At 35.0% G+C, this 17,789-nt stretch overlaps 1 protein-coding gene across 1 annotated transcript in view; it reads left to right on the top strand.

Moving 5' to 3' along the window:
* LOC145249449 (uncharacterized) overlaps nucleotides 1-17,789 on the top strand; it is a 64,658-nt gene that overhangs the window by 34,649 nt on the left and 12,220 nt on the right. The window contains exons 6-9 of the mRNA XM_080111009.1: nucleotides 3,698-3,812; nucleotides 4,886-5,040; nucleotides 7,072-7,257; nucleotides 13,280-13,357. Of these exons, the coding sequence (XP_079967135.1) occupies nucleotides 3,698-3,812; nucleotides 4,886-5,040; nucleotides 7,072-7,257; nucleotides 13,280-13,357 (534 nt within the window). The remainder of the gene's footprint in view (nucleotides 1-3,697; nucleotides 3,813-4,885; nucleotides 5,041-7,071; nucleotides 7,258-13,279; nucleotides 13,358-17,789) is intronic.

Genomic DNA, 17,789 nt, shown 5'->3' with positions numbered 1-17,789 from the left:
TGGCGAAAAGCAGGGGGAGGCTAATGGGGCAATAATTTAATTGATCAGTTCTTTCACCAGAATTCTTGTAAACTGGTACCACAGAAGCAGTTTTCCAGCAACCAGGAAAGCAAAACTCATTAAAGCATTTGTTGTATAGTTTGGAGAGGGCTGGAGCAACCTTAGCAGAGAATAGCTTAAGTGGCCTTCAAGCCTTGGTAAGTGGTAACTTCTGTACTGACCAAAGATTTAGGTTACAAAACCAAAACCACTACTACCACCCTTTTCAGCACTATATTAAACCTTCCTCTTCCCTACAGTGTAAAAGACAATTCTCACTCCTTAACCCTTCCTTACACCTAGTTACCCTGCTTGCTGACTCCTCCCTTACCAGCCTGCTGCTACCATCCAAGTGGAGCCTTTTCAACGAGAACGAGGCAGAGTTCACTGAGTCAACGTTTGAGTACACACGTGTTTTTACGACTGCTATACTCATGTCATCTTATCATGTTCGCAGTGTTAACAGAAAATAAAATAATCCTTCAAATTAGTATTTGTGTTGTGTCTTATTCAAACGAGATAACAGCAAATATTACATTTCCTTCTAAAAAAATAGTATGTTACAGTATGTATGTATCCGATTCTGTGGCCATAACTACCACACTGTTTAGTCATAATTGTATTTATTGTGCGTCGCTAAGTCCATTTATTTCCAAAATAGGTAGATCAACTTACACCATGTTTGTATGCAAAGGATTGACTTCTAAATTAATTAACTGATCATTATGAATTTTGGAACATAACTGCTGATCATAGGAGTTCAAAATATGAGTTTTAATTTAGTTTAGTTTTATGAAAAGGGAGTGAATGTCCTTCATTAAAATTCAAATGTTTCCAATTTTTGTGAAATCATAACTCTACATTAGACATCAATTAATAAATATTTCCCAAATTTCAGTTTCTTTGGAGTATTTCAGAGGCATCTTAGAGGTATGATATGAGTACAATATCACATTTCAGATGTGCATTGAAATTTCAGTTGCTTCTTAAGACCCTTTAAGTTTAAGCGTTAAATTTGGGACATTTTCCAGAATCAAAACCATGTAATGGAGTTTTAGGTAGATTTCATGCATGAGTGCACAGAAGATTAATTTGCGACACAGAATAATTAAGCAACAGCTCTTTTTAGAACAAAACAACGAAAAGGTTTATTTTGAAAGAAGAAAGACTGTGTCCGAAGTGAAAGAAAGAAAAGGAACAGAAAGTTCTAGGATATTTTCGTGTTAGGAGGCAGAAACCTTAAAGTGTCCCCAGGTTGTCCAGTAGAGGTCTTCAGTGAAGTAGTCACAGCCTGAGGGGATTCAGTGGGCAGAGAGTGAGAGGATGAGCAGAGAAAAGTCTGTCTTTTTTGGTGGTCTGAACCCCTCTGGTGGCTGCTGGCTAGTTCCTGACAAGGGTAATTAGTTCCTTAAGGGACATGTAGGATTAATGCGCCCTGGTAGCTGACTGGTCAGTGCATGGTTACATCCATTAATCCACAAGAGAAAATAGTTTATTATGGTGACTGCTACAGATTTTAATAAAAATTGGAATAAGAATTTTAGACATAAGGTTTAGTATCATGTCTTGCAAATAGAAAAAAAGGATTGCCTTCTTTTTTTATCTTGACCTTCAGTCCAAGATCAAAGTGTAATATCTGTTTTGATGCTGCGCTACACTTTTTTAGTCTTGGTTAATGGAGGATAAATCCTTCATGACTGATACATTTTTTATTTTTCTTACTAACCAGAGTGCCCCTTTTTTGGGGAGCTGTTTCCACCCCCCCCCCACATTAAAAACCGACCTTGTGTCTAACTCTGCTCTCATGGGGAGGCTGATAAACAAAAAAAATTGTTTTTTACTCAGGTCTAGCCACTTATCAAGTCCAAAAGGTCACTCAAGTATAAGGGTTAAATGAGTGTCACGCGGATGGTGAAACAACACTGATGATTCGTAACGGTTGTGGTGATTAAGCCAAAAAGTCTGATGACTAGTGGATGCTATTCATCCAGCTGCAGAAACTTCTCACAAGAGAAATACAAAGAAAACAGAAGTATAACCACTACCATGGTGTAGTAAGTCGCACTTTGAAACCAGGGCAAAATGGTTATTCGTATTTGGATTCACCAGACTACTATTCTCATCTTCAGCGTTATTTTCACAATGTTTTGGTCGATGTAATCTCCGACTTTCTTCAGGTGTATCTTGTTGACACTCAAGATGAGAACAGTATTCTGATGAATTCAAATAATACGAATAACCAATCCTCATCTAAAAAAAATTCAGAAACATAGAGGACAAAATGGCTTAGCAAAAGAGTATTTCCTTTAATCTAAGCCATCCTGACAAATTATGTCCAGCATATTGTAACAATAATCGTCATATCTCACTAAAAGTAATGTGCAAAATGGAGACATAATTGGTTACGTTTGAGTTATCTCAACAAAACACTCTAGTTAAACAGAATAAAGAACTTAGGACTCAACTAAAGAATTTAGCTAGGAGGTCAATTCGCATCTCAAACTGAAAATTTAATGCAAGGTAAATCACAACAAAAACCGTAATAGCACAAAGCCATAAATAAATCCATCAAGAAAATTTCTATAACAGGGGGCTTTGGGAGTTGAGCAGCAAGATGTCTGTTCACATTACATTTAAACTCTTTGTGTCCCCTATATTTATCTCGCTTGCAAAACATTATTTGCCCCTATATAAACTAGTTGACATAAAAAAAATGAGGAGACCTTATCCAGAATTCCCATATCAAAAAAAAATATAAAAGTAAAGGCAAATTTGTATGATTTATATCCCCATGATGAAAAGAAAAAACTGTACACCAAAAATCACATAAATTGATCAAGTGATTTTATTTTCATAACAAAAAACATTTTTTAAAAACAAATTTCAGTTTTTACAATACCCACTTCCTCTTGTTAAGAATGGCTTTTTAAAATCTTGAAAGTTTGAATTATTTGGAGTTATCTCCCATCTGTGGAACACAATATCATGCGACTGTTTCCTTGCAGACTACAACATGACCATCTTCAAATTAACTTTTAACAAATATTTGTCATATACTGTCTCCATAAGTAATCAAAATTTTTTCATTCAATTTATCATTTTCAATCCTCTCATCATATTCTTCATTTTGCAACAGATAACTGATTCATTTCATGAACCCTTATCCTTGAGTATGTTTTGCCTTGATAAGTGTTGTGAATGATAATAGTCCGAAGATATTTTTAGAGAGTTGAAGTGGAGCATGTAAAGTTTCTTTGTTCAGGAATTCTTGACTGATTATTTGAAAATCAAAAAGACATAAGCATGGTTCTTTTCCAGAATTCTCCTTATAATAAAAAAACAAAAATCAATAAAAATCCGTATGATGTACATACCATGACAAAATGAAAATATTATATTCCAAAAAATCACATAAATTGATCAAGTAATTTTATTTTTATATAAGAAAATCAAATTTTATGAGTTTCCAAGCAGTGACTGTCTTGTCCACAAATTTGAAAAAAAAATGTCAAGAAACAATGGGAGATAAATCAACAATAAGTCATACTTACTATACTTATGTTGTAATGCCTACAAATTTCCATTGATCACTTAAAAATGACAAGAAACAAAACATTCATTCCATTGTGTAGTGTTTTTTGTCTTTGTTTTTTTTTAGGTGCTTGGTAGGCATCAATTCTACCAATTCTAGTAATAAAACTGGGAATCAACAAGTTGCAATCAGTCCAAAAGTCATGGCCTTACAGAATCGATTGGTCCAATTTGGTTGGCAGGTGAGTTGAAACTTTAATGACTTTCATATTATTTGGATTCATCGAACAACTGTTTCCATCTTGAGTGTGATTTCCACAATGTTTCGGTTGATGTAACCTCCGACTTTCTTCAGGTGTATCTTATTGAACTCTGGAATGTTTCTGCCAAATTCGGAAATTTGGATGGAATATCGAAGTAAATAAAGGGTTCCGTTTGAAATTCCATCCAAATTCCTGAATTTGACAGAAACATCCCCAAGTTTGACAAGATATACCTAAAGAAGGTCGAAGGTAACCTTAACATCAACCGAAACGTTGTGAAAATCACACTCAAGATGAGAACAGTAGTCCAATGAATTCAAATATGGATAACCAATCCTCGTCTCAAAAAATCAGAAACGTTTAATGGCTTTCTATTTGAGAACAATATCATGATCAAATCTGGCACATCTTGTCTTCTATTTTAGATGAGTTTGCCCGTTTGTGTTTTCCATGTCCGTTGGTATTTACATCTTTCATTTTCAAATATTTCAATTGTTTTCATGTCCTGTTTTTTTTTTCATCTTTGATTTCAATTTTTCCTAAGCTTTTTTTTCCATGTTTTTCAGAACTGTTCAAAGTGTTCCTACGATTATCAGCACTAGTATAATAACACGCACACTATCTTATTAATTATCAGTATTTTTTCGTAGCTTTCTACATGTTCCAAACTCCCTTTGGTATTCCAGCCAGTTCCATGGATTTGTTTAGTTCTTTTGTCTCCTTCAGTCTCTTTTTCACCCTGAACAAGCTCAGCGGTTGCATGTGAAGTCAGGGATAGTTTGACTGAGAACACACAAAGGAATGTTTTGCAGTCCTGTGCATCATGCAGAGACAAACAATCAGAGGGTGATAAGTACTGATGTTTACTTCTCCATGTTGCCACCATCCCTACCATTGTGAGGAGGTTAGGGTTAGGACTTGGTGAAGAAGGATTTAGCTTTGATGTAACCACATTACCATTGCCTGTACACAGTGAAGAAGGTTTGGAATGTCGAGGGGGGAGAGTGTTTCTGCTGCTGATTATGATTTCTTTTTGATCTTCTCTATTGCAGATGCCGACGGGAGCAAACAATTCTCTTCCTTTTTTGAAGGAATCAGTAGATTCGGGCAAATGGACTGGAACAAATCCGGCTTCTACTGATATCGATCTTACGATCGTATGTTCGAATCAGAGTAACTTTGTTGATTTTTCTCCAGACAAAACATGGTAAGCTTTTCAACCTGGCACTGTTCCCATGTGGGAATCTCCCTTTCTCTTCATCTGTATCATATATATATTCAAGTGAGAATGTGTGTGTGTGTGTGTAAAGAAACTTCTCAGCCTATATGCTCAACAAATTTTTGATCTACAGACTTGAAAGTTGGTATGTAGAATATTCAGACATGTGGAAAACTTTTTAATCTGTTTTCGTCCAGAAAAAAGGCTGCTAAAGGGTAAAATGTGTAAAATTGGTACATGGAGGCCGTTGGATTTTTATCTGTTTGCTGTTTCACAACTGTGAATACGCTAATTGTTCACATTATTTTAATAATAAGGTTTGAAAACACTTTTTGAAGATCATGTGCTGCTTTTTTCCATATTTTTCTGAACTGTTCAAAGTGTTCCTACAATTAGCAGTACTAATATAATAACACACACACGCTATTTTATATAAAAATATGTTGTAACATCAATTCAATTAAAACTAAGTCACCTTTTAATACACAAAGAAAGATGACCAACTCCCTCCAAAAATAAACAAAGATGTGAGCTACAAGTCAAGTGGACCTTTGCCTGATAAGCACACAACCATTGACGGATGAAAATGTGTGCGGGATAAAAAAAGAATCTGATTGGTTAACTAGCCAACTCAACACCACGTGAATATATAAAAATATGCCGTAACATCAATTCCACAAGGATGTCTCTCTCTCTTTCCTGCTCTTCATTACTGTTTTTACACAGATGATAAGTAAAAAAAAACAAAAAAACAAATCTCTCTCTTCCTATACAAATCTTCACTGACAACATTTACAAATAAAGAAAAAAAGGAAAACTAAATACTGATGATTTTTTGGCTCAGTTTTAAAATAATTTTAAAATATAAAATAAAATATTATGTAATCCAATTACGTAATTACATAACAAAATGTTAATATATATATGTATATAATCTGAAAAGAGTTAATATGCTGTAAAACAAAATGACCAACCATAACTAAACTTATACCAGCTTTATTATATTTTTTTCCAAATATTTTTTATATGTGACTAGCAGAGAGTAAAATTGTAACTTTTATCTCGAGTAAAATTGTAACTTTTATCTCTCTCTCTCTCTCTCTCTCTCTCTCTCTCTCTCTCTCTCTCTCGGCCCATTCTTCTCTTTGGACATACACACAGCCAGCTCTCCTTTATATAGATTCCTCGAAGCATAAGGTGACATATGGGAAGTAATTCATTGAGAAAAAAATCCAAGTTATTTCTTTTTAATTTAAGGTCAAGAAATGAATAAACATATTTTTTCTTTGAAATTTTAGATAATATTCATCCAGGACAATGCTGATCAAGAAAATACCAACTTTGTGGGTGTTTGTTTTGTAGTTTTGAACTTTTAGCTGAATCCAAACACACAAAAATATACACACAGACAACTGAGTTTTATATAAAAGACTGACAAGACTATGTGGCATTGTTGTGGGCTATAAAAAAAACTAAATAGATGATGTTAGTCTTAAGTTTCTCACCTTACTATCTAGAATGGAATGTTTATGTGAAGAGTGAAAAAAAATAAAACTTAGCTGGCCTTTAGAGCACTACTGGAAGCGTAAAATAAAATGAAGGCTACCTCCAGAGCACTACTAAACTAATTTCTTTCCCTCTTTCTTTGTAGAGAAATGACAACAGTTAATTAACAATAAATTAAATCGAGAGTTATCATCTTTCAATTTGAAAAAAGAATGCTGACTCATTTTCTGTGATGTATTAATACACGATAACCTTAAACATAGTGTTTATTTCGTGATAACATTCAATGATATAAATGGCTATTTGCTCCTCCCTCACCCCAAGAACGAATCATTTTTCTGAATTTTAGATATTTTTCCGGGGTTACACTGATTAAAAAGATACAAATTTTGTAGAGGGCTGTTGTGTATTTTTAAAGTTTTAGCTGGACATATAAACATAAAAACACACAGACGACTGTCCTTTATATAACAGACAAATGACAATTTTTCTTTTTTTTTTTTTCTGTAACAGCAATGACCAACTTCCATCTCAAAGTTCCCAAATATTGGAATCTGAGAGAGCTCCAGGACAAACAACTAATGAAAACAATAACCAACAAAATCCATTCTCTTCAAATCAAATGTCTTTTGTAATGTCAGAAAATCCAGCCAATAATGACCTTGAATGTCTAAATATGAATCAACAACCAAATTCAACGTAAGTTTTTGTTTTTACCTTTCATTATTTAACGTCAAAATTTACTTTGTTCAATTAAAATTTAAAAGGATTTTGTAATTTGCTTGAATCATTGTGCGAAATGTGTTTGATGACTATCACAATATAGTTTATGGAAACGATCTATGTAGTAAAATAAATAATGATGACAATATTGAAGGTGTAGCAGTCAAAATTGTAATAAGCACAAAAAGGAGCTAATTCTCGCAGCTTGAGATTTTGAAATCCCTTTTCCATCTGGCTGATCCAATCAGAGGCCTGCTCTCAGTCACGTGACCGAGTGTATAAACTATGAAACCAACAACAGACTCTTTCTCCCTGCTCTGGGTGGCAGCAGACCTCGCCTGGGCCCTTTATAATATTCAAGCTACATTTCCAAACAAGAACACTTTCAGCTAATAACCCGTGTCTACGCTACTAACGAAGATAATCAATAAAGTTGCTTTTAAAAGTTAGAATTAGACTCTTTTCATTGTCTTCATTTTTAACTAAAAAGGGACTTCCATAATTTTCAATTATGCATATTTATTTCTGCACATTGTGTGCTGCACAAGATGGTGGATGTGTGAGTTTCCCAAATATTTTTTGAGAAAATATCTGTTCGTTAGGGGTGAGAGGAAGCGTAGACAGCTCTTGAACGTTGTTACATTCTGTATTTGTGTGCCAGTCTCGCATTTGAATCAGCTCGCTATTTGTTGTATCAATTTCTGGAATACGGTTCTGAATTCGATAAGTTATAGGTGTTGTCTAAATTAAATGTAAATATTATTTACTTATTTATTTTTATTTTCTTTATCCTTCTATTTTTCTTCTATTTTTTAACTTTTTTTTTAATTTAACTGTTGTTGCAGCTTGTTTGTTTCATTTAGTCACTCGTTGAGCAGTTTGTTCATGTGTGTGCCTGTGTGTAAGTCGGGGTGCTGTTAAAGGGAAGCAACTCGTGTAGCTGGGTACTGAGTTAATCCCCTTTATGTTTTTTTTTTGTTTTTTTGTTTTTTTTTATACAGTAGAACCCCCAGAATATGGCATTAATCCGTTCGGGGGGGGGGGTCATAAGGTGAAATTGCCGTATGGTGAAGCCTAAGCAAAATTTTATAAAGTACATATTAAAAATTAGTAACACATGTATATAATCAAATAACATTATAAATAACACCGCAAGGTGGGGGCAAATATTGTAACCAGGGATAGGAAAAACATCATATTCAACATCATAACCTGAAAAAATCGTACCCCAGGGCCACACTGCATATGTAAAGAGAAGGTAAGTCAAAAGTTTAAAGATTTATCTCTTACCAATAAACCTGAAGCAAATCATGCAAATATTTTGACGGTGAAAACTGTGAGAGTAGTGACTATAAAACTAAAGTTATGGTACTTGGCCTTTTGGTCAAGATCAAACTCTGTCCCGTGGGGAGGCATAGTAAATAGTGACTATAAAACTAAAGTTATGAGTTGAGAAAATGTTTTGAAAAAGATCAAAACAAACATTTATTTCTGAAAATCCAACCTTTTTTTTTGTTACGGATGATGAAATAATCTATAATTTTTCTTCATCTAACGGCAGTTGTATGTATGTATGTATGGCAAAAGGGCGAATGAACCCTTTTTCGGGCTCAACGGCCAACTAGCACCATGTGTGTTTGTGTGTATGTATGTGTGTGTTGGGGTGAAGAGGGCTCCCGTAAGCCGTGGCGAAGGCAACTTTTCTAGGAGAAGCAAATCTCTGATTTAAAAAACCATAAAGCGGGAGACCAGTACCCGCATTAAGCTGGTCTTCAGTTTAACTAGTTGCTGGCTATCTTGCTCTTGCTTGTTGCTGGATTTCAACATTTTGAACTGAGAGAGACTTAGCTGTCGTACAAAGCTAAGACTCTGTAACATCATCTGTGTATAGATACTCCCTCAGGCATTTGTCTATTAAAATGGTCCTGTGGTGATGGAAGTCATTTTTGGGCTCATGGACTTTAAGTGCCTGAGGGAGTGGCACTTGTCTGACAAAACGTTGCAATCATCATCATGTATGTATGTATGTGTATATGTAAGCAAAGTGTAGTATCTGTTAGTATAATAAATTTGATCTTTTCTGTCTTTGGTCATTGAAGAAGAAATCCTGCTAGACTGAGGCAATTTTTTTATTTTTGTTCAAATCTAGAATGCTCTTTTTTGGAGGAGCCAGATTTTCCTTACATTAACACTAACCTTGTGCATAAAAGAGACACATGTAAATAGGAGCATTAAATTATAAGAAAACAATACGCACACTTGGTTTCACACATTTAAAAAAAAAAACAGTTTTATTTAGAAAACATTTTGTTTTGTAAATTTTACTGATTTATAAAAAAATAAAATCATTTTAAAGCAATTAATGGGAATTCAGAGGCATAACAATGATGTACAAGGCTAATACTAAACTCTATTTCTGAAAAGCTATTTTAAAGGGGAAGAGGTGGTTAACCGATGATGAATTTCAAAATGACGTCCCAAAATTGTCAATCATCGTTTAACCATAAATTTTATTTTATCTTTGAAAACTAAAACTACCTGATTAATTACCAAAGTGATGATTTCGATAATTTAACCAAGTATTTTATGTGTATGTGCAAACATTGTACTTATGCAAGCAATATGACCTTTCCCAGGTATATATCATGAATAAGTTTTTTAGCACCTACAAAATACCACATTGTGTCTGATAACAAATGAGCTCCTGACTGAAAGTGCAATAAAGAAGCAAAAACACACAAAACTGAATAAAAAAATAAACAACAAATAATATAAATAAACAACAAATAATAAGTACATGAAAGAAATGAAGGCTAAACTGATTCAAAAAAGGCCAAATTCACAAAATTTGGCTTTAAAAGAGCCAATCTTGCAACCCTGAAAACGAAGCAAAAAAAAATTAGTTGTAACATTTTATTTATTCCTATTTACAATGCCGCCCCACGGGACAGAGTTAGACACCAGGGTCGTTTTTTAACGTGGAGAAAAGGGACAAAAATAAAAACTGTCTCAGTCGTGAAGGATTTCTCCTCCATTGACAGAGAACAAGAAATTGAAGTGCAGCATCTGAAGAACAGATTGTATTTATTTGCTTCCCCACTGAACAAATTAGGCACACGGCCGTTTTTTAATGTGGAGAGAGAGGGAGGGGGAGGGAAAAGGGGACCAGCTCCCGATGGGTGGGAAATGGGAGCTGGATAGTGACAATTGGTATGAAGGGTTGCCCCTACATTGACCAAGGTCTGATATGTGGGGTTACCTCCACATATGGTCTTTGCTTGCAGTATCTGCCGGAACAGATACTACACTGTGGTATTTATTTGCTTCCCCACTGAGCAAATTAGGCACAAGGTCGTTTTTTAATGTGGAGAGAGAGGGAGGGGTGAGGGAAAGGGGGGACCAGCTCCCGAGAGGTGGGAAATGGGAGCTGGATAGTAACTGTTGGTATGAAGGGTTGCCCCTACATTGACCAAGGTCTGATATGTGGGATTACCCCCACATATGGTCTTTGCTTGCAGTATCTGTCGGAACAGATACTACACTGTGTACGGTGTATATTGTAGGCATGCATGGGTTATTTCTTGACATTGTGTACTTACGTGAGGGACCATGTAAAAGTAGCCAACATCCTAAGAGAAAGTGATTTTTGTCAAACTAACTGGATTCGAACTTGGAACACCCAGGTCGTCAGTCTGTGCCATTTAACAATTGCCCGCTATCACCTCCCATAAAACTGAATAAGAAGAATGAAGAACAGGACACGGATAAGAAGCACATGTAAAAAAAAAAAACAGCAAAGAAATTAATTGTGACATAAACATTACTCCTAGAATGTGAGGACTAAAGGAAAAAATAATTTTTTATGGATATCAGTCTTGACAAGGCATGAAGCCACTTGATATAGGGAGATAAAAATGTCACTTCAAGGTCACAACTAACAAATGTTAAGTATTATCCCGATGGATTTGGACCCAAAAATAGCATTACTCCTACCTTTATCGGAAACATTACTCATGGAATGTGAGGACTAAGACAGGGTTTCCCAAACTTCAGGACATCATGGAGCCCCTGAGTGGGGCAAAGGTTTTTCACTGAACACTAACGAGATAATTTCTAACATAAATATGAAAAACATTAATTTCAAATTTTAACTCATACTTGTTCATTAGTTGTTTCTGTTTGTGATTTTACTATATATTTGTGTTTACAACCATTTTTTGTTTTTGATTAATCAAAATTGTAGCATTTTTTGTTAATTTATTTTTATTTACTTTTTCATGAACCATCCTGAAATTCTTTGCACCTGTAATTATGTATCATATCCCATTCCAGTAAAAAAAGATCAATAATTAAATATCAATTTCTCCATATAAAGCGTGCCTCACTCACGGCAACTCTGGACTAAAGGATAAAATAAGGCGAGAATTACGAGAATGTTGAAAATGAACTGACAATCCACTTTCTCTGCTCTTTCTATTATATCGAGGTATCTGAACAATGAATTGAAGAAGACCACTAGACCAACGAGTCACATAAGCTGAGAAAAAGGGAGCAGTGAGTAGATCTGACAATTATGAATGAAACATGCTATAATAAAGGCTGAGATTAGCAACATCACGTCTGTGAGAGGATGCGGAGAAGAAAGAAAGCTGGGCCAACCAAATTACAGATACGCTTCTAAACCTTATCAGAGAAATTTCAAATGTTACAGTAATCCACCACCTCAAATATAATACCAGTAGTATTATAATTTTTTCATGGATATCACTCCTGTCAAGGCATGAAGCCACTTGATGTAAGGAGCTAAAATGTCACTTCAAGGTCATAAACTAACCAACGTTAAGTGTTATATGGATGGATTTGGACCCAGAAACAGCATTACTCCCACTTTTGTCAGAAACATTACTCACGGAATGTGAGGACTAAAAGAATAAAATAAGCGAGGCGAGAATCACGTGACTGAAAATGAACTGATGATCCACTGTCTCCGCTCTTTCTATTATATCGAGGTATCTGGACAATGAATTGATGAAGACTAATAGACCAACAAGTCACATAAGCTGAGAAAAAGGAAGCAGGGAGTAGATCTGACAATTCTGGATGAAACATGCTATAATAAAGGCTGAGATTAGCAACATCACGTCTGTGAGAGGATGTGGAGAAGAAAGAAAGGTTGACCAACCAAATTACAGATACGCATTACTCCCACCTTTGCCAGAAACACTACTCATAGAATGTGAGGACTAAAAAAATAAAATAAGGGAGTAAAAAAAGGTCAATAATTAAATGTCTGCAGCCATTTAATTTTTCTATATAAAGTATGCCTCACTCACAGAAATGAGAAAAAGGAAGCAGGGAGTAAATCAGATAATTCTGGATAAAACAAAAGGCTGTCGAAATTAACTCACTTGTGATGCAGTGTGACACCATGTAGCCCCACTGACAAGTCATCGACCCCAACATTGTGTGCAATGGCTTTCTCCCTTGTCTTCATCTAGTTCTGGCTGTGTTGTCGTCTTGTTCACACTGGTGACCGTCGATGGGGACACCCGGGTCGACAAATAGAAAAATAAAACAAAACACAACATAGAAAAAATGATGACACCTGCCATAAAAATAACGATAGAGCAGAGACAAACTTGCAAGTCTCTTCTGTGGGAAAAACATTGCAGGGAAGAGAAAAGGGCATCACCTGTTAAGTTTTGAACCGGTTTTAATTAATTTGTAGCATGAATTTGTAGCATACATTAATTTATGGCATGAATTATTTTGTAACATGAATTAATTTGCGACATGAATTAATTTGCAACATGAATTATTTTGTAACATGAATTATTTTGTAACATGAATTATTTTGTAACATGAATTAATTTGCGACATGAATTTGTATTATAAATTACTTTTTGCAACAATAACAAAAAAGAATTTAATACTAATTAATATTGAAAATAAAATTTTGAAATTATATTTATTATCATTTGTTTTTTCGTTTTTTCAGATTCAACATAATGACAGCTACTCTTGAACAGTCTAAGCAGTTTACAGAGAGAGGAGGTTTGAAGAATCCAAGAACACGGTAATTGATTGATTTTATTGATTTTTCATTTTTAATTGAACTCACGAGAGTTAATTTGCAGAAAAATGTTATCTATATATATAAAAGCCAAAATGTTTCTTTGTGTGTGTGTGCGTTTTCATGTACGTCCGAGAAAGGCTTTTTTCCGACGCCTTCTCGTGGGTGTCGCTTCTTAAAACTTTTTATATCACATCTAAATCATAATGTGTACGAGTTAACAACGGGGGTCGCCTGTCTATTTAATTTGCTTGACTTTCAAAAGATAAATATTCCACATATTCAGATCGCCAAATGTTTGCTTTCACTTTTCAGTATAAAAACAGCAAAATTGGATTCGAACCGGATGTAAACGTCACCGTCAACTATCCCGCAGTGAAACGATTTGACCTCATTAAAAACTGGGGACTAGCGTGATGCTTGACATTCACTTTTTAATCGCTCTTACATTGACTGTCGCTGTAGTGCAGATGTTCAGGCTCAGCCTATGGGCCTCAAGGCTCCGGGTTTGAGCCGACCTGTCACCAAGTCCCCCCCCCCCTATTTTTTTTCCATTTTTAAAATCGCTGTTTTTTATCCTTTTTTTTAATATTTAAACAGGATTAAGTTTCATTTTTGTTTTTCTTCTCCCCCCCCCCACGCACACACCTACAAGCACCCGGGCAACACCGGGTACCCCCCGCTAGTCTATTATATAAATCACACTTGTATGTTTAAATGTATGTATGTTTTTATGTCTACCTAAAACTTTCGACAGAGGCGACGGATATTCAAGAGATTGGTATCATTTTGAAGCTCAACCTTTCGGATGACAGATATCAAAAAATTGGCTAAAAACATTAATTCTTTCACCCTCAACTGGGCACTTTTCTACAAGGAGGGGTGCGCTTTTTTTTGCTGATATTTTCGAAAGTTACTCCTCTTTTCAATTGACTAGCCTTAATCTAAATCTTCGCCACTTCTGCTTTGGCTATGGACGCAATGGCAAAGACGTCATGTTTTTTTGGTTTTTTTTTCACATTCTTTTCTTCCTTCATGGTATGAGTTTGAGCCTGTTTGCCTGCTACCATTTTTCTTTTTTCTTTTTTTTTTTTTTTGCTCAACACACACCTCCAAACACCCGGGCAATGCCAGGCACCCAAGCTAGTCTAATATATAAAAGGCTTTTGTGTCAGGATTCTCGCATCGGTTAGATTCCGGGAGAAGTTTTTGTATACTTCCTAGATTGCAATATCTCACATTCGCAAATGGATATTGTCTATCTTTTTTTGATTAAGTTTTAAAAAATTCTCATTGTGTCGGCTGTTTGTTTGTCTTTTCGTATAAATAAAGTGAAACTAATCGAGCACAGAGGCCAACTCCCAGCCTTTGTCCGGGTAGTATCTATTCTGTAATTCATCCTTGGTCAATGTAGGGGAAACCCTTCATACTAAGACAATTACTATTTATTTGGATACTGCCAAAGTGCCGACTTTTTTTGGCCTAGCTTCTTTCCCCCTACATTAAAAACGAACTTCATGGGAGGTTTAAAAGCAACGCCATTTCTGCAAGTCGTCTTTTTGATTGATTATGTTTAATTTGAACGCTAAACACTTCAGGTCGCATCATGACATAACGGTAAGACATCAGGTTTTCTTTCACTTCCTATCCCACCTTTGCATCAGGGGTTCGAGCCTGCCTATCTACTACCACTTTTTTTTTTTTTTTTTTTTTACACCTACAAACTCCCGGGCAACGTCAGGCACCCAGGCTAGTATATAATAAAGTAAAGTCGATTTATCTCATCTGCGTTAAGACGTAATAGGTTAATAACCAAAACCTTCATATGCTAACCTGTATTGCAATGCGTGTTTCCAGAAATTATGCATTCATTTTGTCTTCTATCAAAATATTTATTTATTTTTTCCTACTTATCTAACCCCCCCGCACCCGCATAATTTTAAAAGAAAAAAGACAGATGTGATTTTCACACATTTTATTTTCTACTCCCATCCCTACCCAAAATATGGGTTTTTTTTTTTCATAGCAGAAGGGACATTTTATTAAATCACTGAAATTATTTGATTTTATCCTTTTTAATATATCCTACATCATATTAAGCAGCAACTTTATGGCAGTTTACCTGCCATATGTACTACCATCAGAGAGCGACGTCTATGATTTGCCGGTCATTGCCAGAGGAGCAAGTAAGAGCTGGTGAGAAATGTATTGCTGTGGATTCCACGAGCGCATGAGAATAGGACAACCTAGATCCATGTGCATCCAGCAAATTGCACATGACGCCACCTGTGATCCTGAAGATCTGAGGCAGTTGATGGAAGACAGGGAAATCGAGAGAGAGAGTCACATTGGTCAGGCTAAAGAGCCCAACCAGATAGATAAATAGATATCATATACAAGCTTTTAAACTTCAATTATGATTGCTCCCTTCTGTAGAATAAAGGAATAACAGACTTCATTTGTTCATCAGTTCTGAATAACTGTTTCTTAAATAGCAGAATAAGAATTAATGAACACATGGCTGCTTACAAATGCTGACATCTGCACAAAGCTTTTAAAAGTAAGACTATTTTTGATGTCTGACTAGTTTTTTAGGTAGTTATGCAGAGTAAGGACCACGCGGCGGACCTAAATCAAAATCACCTCCTCTATAATTTTTTTAATGTTTTAGTATGTAGTATAGTTTTTGAGGTTTGGGGTATTTATTCTGAAAACTGTTTTTAACATGGTGAGGTTGAGGCTGTTCATACTATGCTGGGTTAAGTTGTAAAAAAATACAATCTGCAGAATACTAGTTAAAATATTAGGGGGGGGGGGTGATTCTCATTCAGGTCCACCAAGCTTATGGCTAAAGGTGCTGAAATGCTGAGCCAGTGAAATTGTAGCCAATGTCATTGAAGAAAATATTTATTTACTAGCGGGGGTACCCGGCGTTGCCCGAGTGTTTGTTTCCGGGAGGGGAGGGAGTTTTAAAAAATGTTATGGTAGGTAAGTAGGAAGGATCAAACCCGGAGTCATGAGTAAAAGTAGGAAAATAAAGTGTGAAAAAAAACAAAAAAAAAAACATCTGCAACGTTAACAGTTCGGCCACCAAGAAAAGTCCATTCCAGTTGTTTAGGAAAAAAAAAAAAACAAAAAAAAACGACTGCGGTAGGTCGGCGCGAACGTGAAAATATAATGTGAATTGTCCAGCACGCTAACCACTACGCCACAGAGCACTGCAGCTTAGTTTAGTGATTTTAAATAACTTCACATGAAAGAACTACGAAGCCAAACCGGTGTTCTCTTCTCAACTGTTCCTTGTGAACGATCCCCAAACGGTGTTAAGTCGTGGCAGGGGGAGGAGGAATTTATTAGAGAGAAAATATTTTACCACTTCCATTGATCTTAACCGATTTTGGCCGTGACTTCTCAGCAGAAAAAGTATAGAAATCTAAGATTATCGAGGAATTTGAGAAATAATAAGCCTATAACACACCTCAGATATTGTTCTGCCGTTTGTGCATATTATATTTGCATGAAATATCTTGATTTTTAATCCTATTAATGTCAAAATCAGACGGGGAAAAAATGAGTTCATTTTATTTATATAGAGATTATTATTTGTTTATTACTAAAATATTTACTAAATCTATATATCTATAAAAGTGGGAATGTGTGTGAGGACACTTCTAAATCTATATACGCAATGAAGTTTTGGTCTACAGACTTAAAATTTGGTATATAAGGTATTCAGACGTGTGAAAAACTTTTTAAATGGTTTTCATCCAGAAAAAAGGTTGTTAAGAGGTTAAAATTGGAAAAATGGTACGGGGGGGGGGGGGGATCATCGGATTTTTATGTTTGTCAACCATTTCACAAATGCACATGTCTGAATTGTTCTTATGACAAATTCCTTATGTTAAGAATAAGTACATTTAAAAACACTTTTTAAAGATCATGTCAAGTTGACCTAATGGTTATCATACTTAATTCACTGTCTTTATATTTTCGTTTCGATCTCAGCTCGAGTATTTTCTTTTTTTTTTTTACTTACAAGAAGTGAACTGTTTAGAAAAAACATAATCTTTGCATGCATATGTTTCAGTTTTTGTATGGATTAAAATATAATATTATGCGTATCTTACGACCGGGCAATGCTGGGCAGCCTGCTAGTATTTAAATATTTATCTTGATTTGAAAAAAGTCATAAAAAGAAATAAAAACAAAAAAAATCCCCCAAATTTTTTTGTGTGTTATCAGTTTGTTATTCAAAAATAAAAAAAGAATATTTATTCATGAAACTTACCTTACAATGATTGTTTTTGTTTTTTTTCTTGATTTGAATTTTAATTTTCTTAAAGTTTTGTAAAAATTGTCCAATAATTATTCATTGCATTCTTATTGATATTTGTGTCTTTTTTTATTGTTTTTCTTGTCTTCCATTTTGTATTAA

This window comes from Euprymna scolopes, chromosome 28 (assembly GCF_053919585.1).
Source record: "Euprymna scolopes isolate OS-2025 chromosome 28, ASM5391958v1, whole genome shotgun sequence".
Lineage (NCBI taxonomy): Eukaryota > Metazoa > Mollusca > Cephalopoda > Sepiida > Sepiolidae > Euprymna > Euprymna scolopes.
This window is presented reverse-complemented; position numbering and strand designations above follow the sequence as displayed.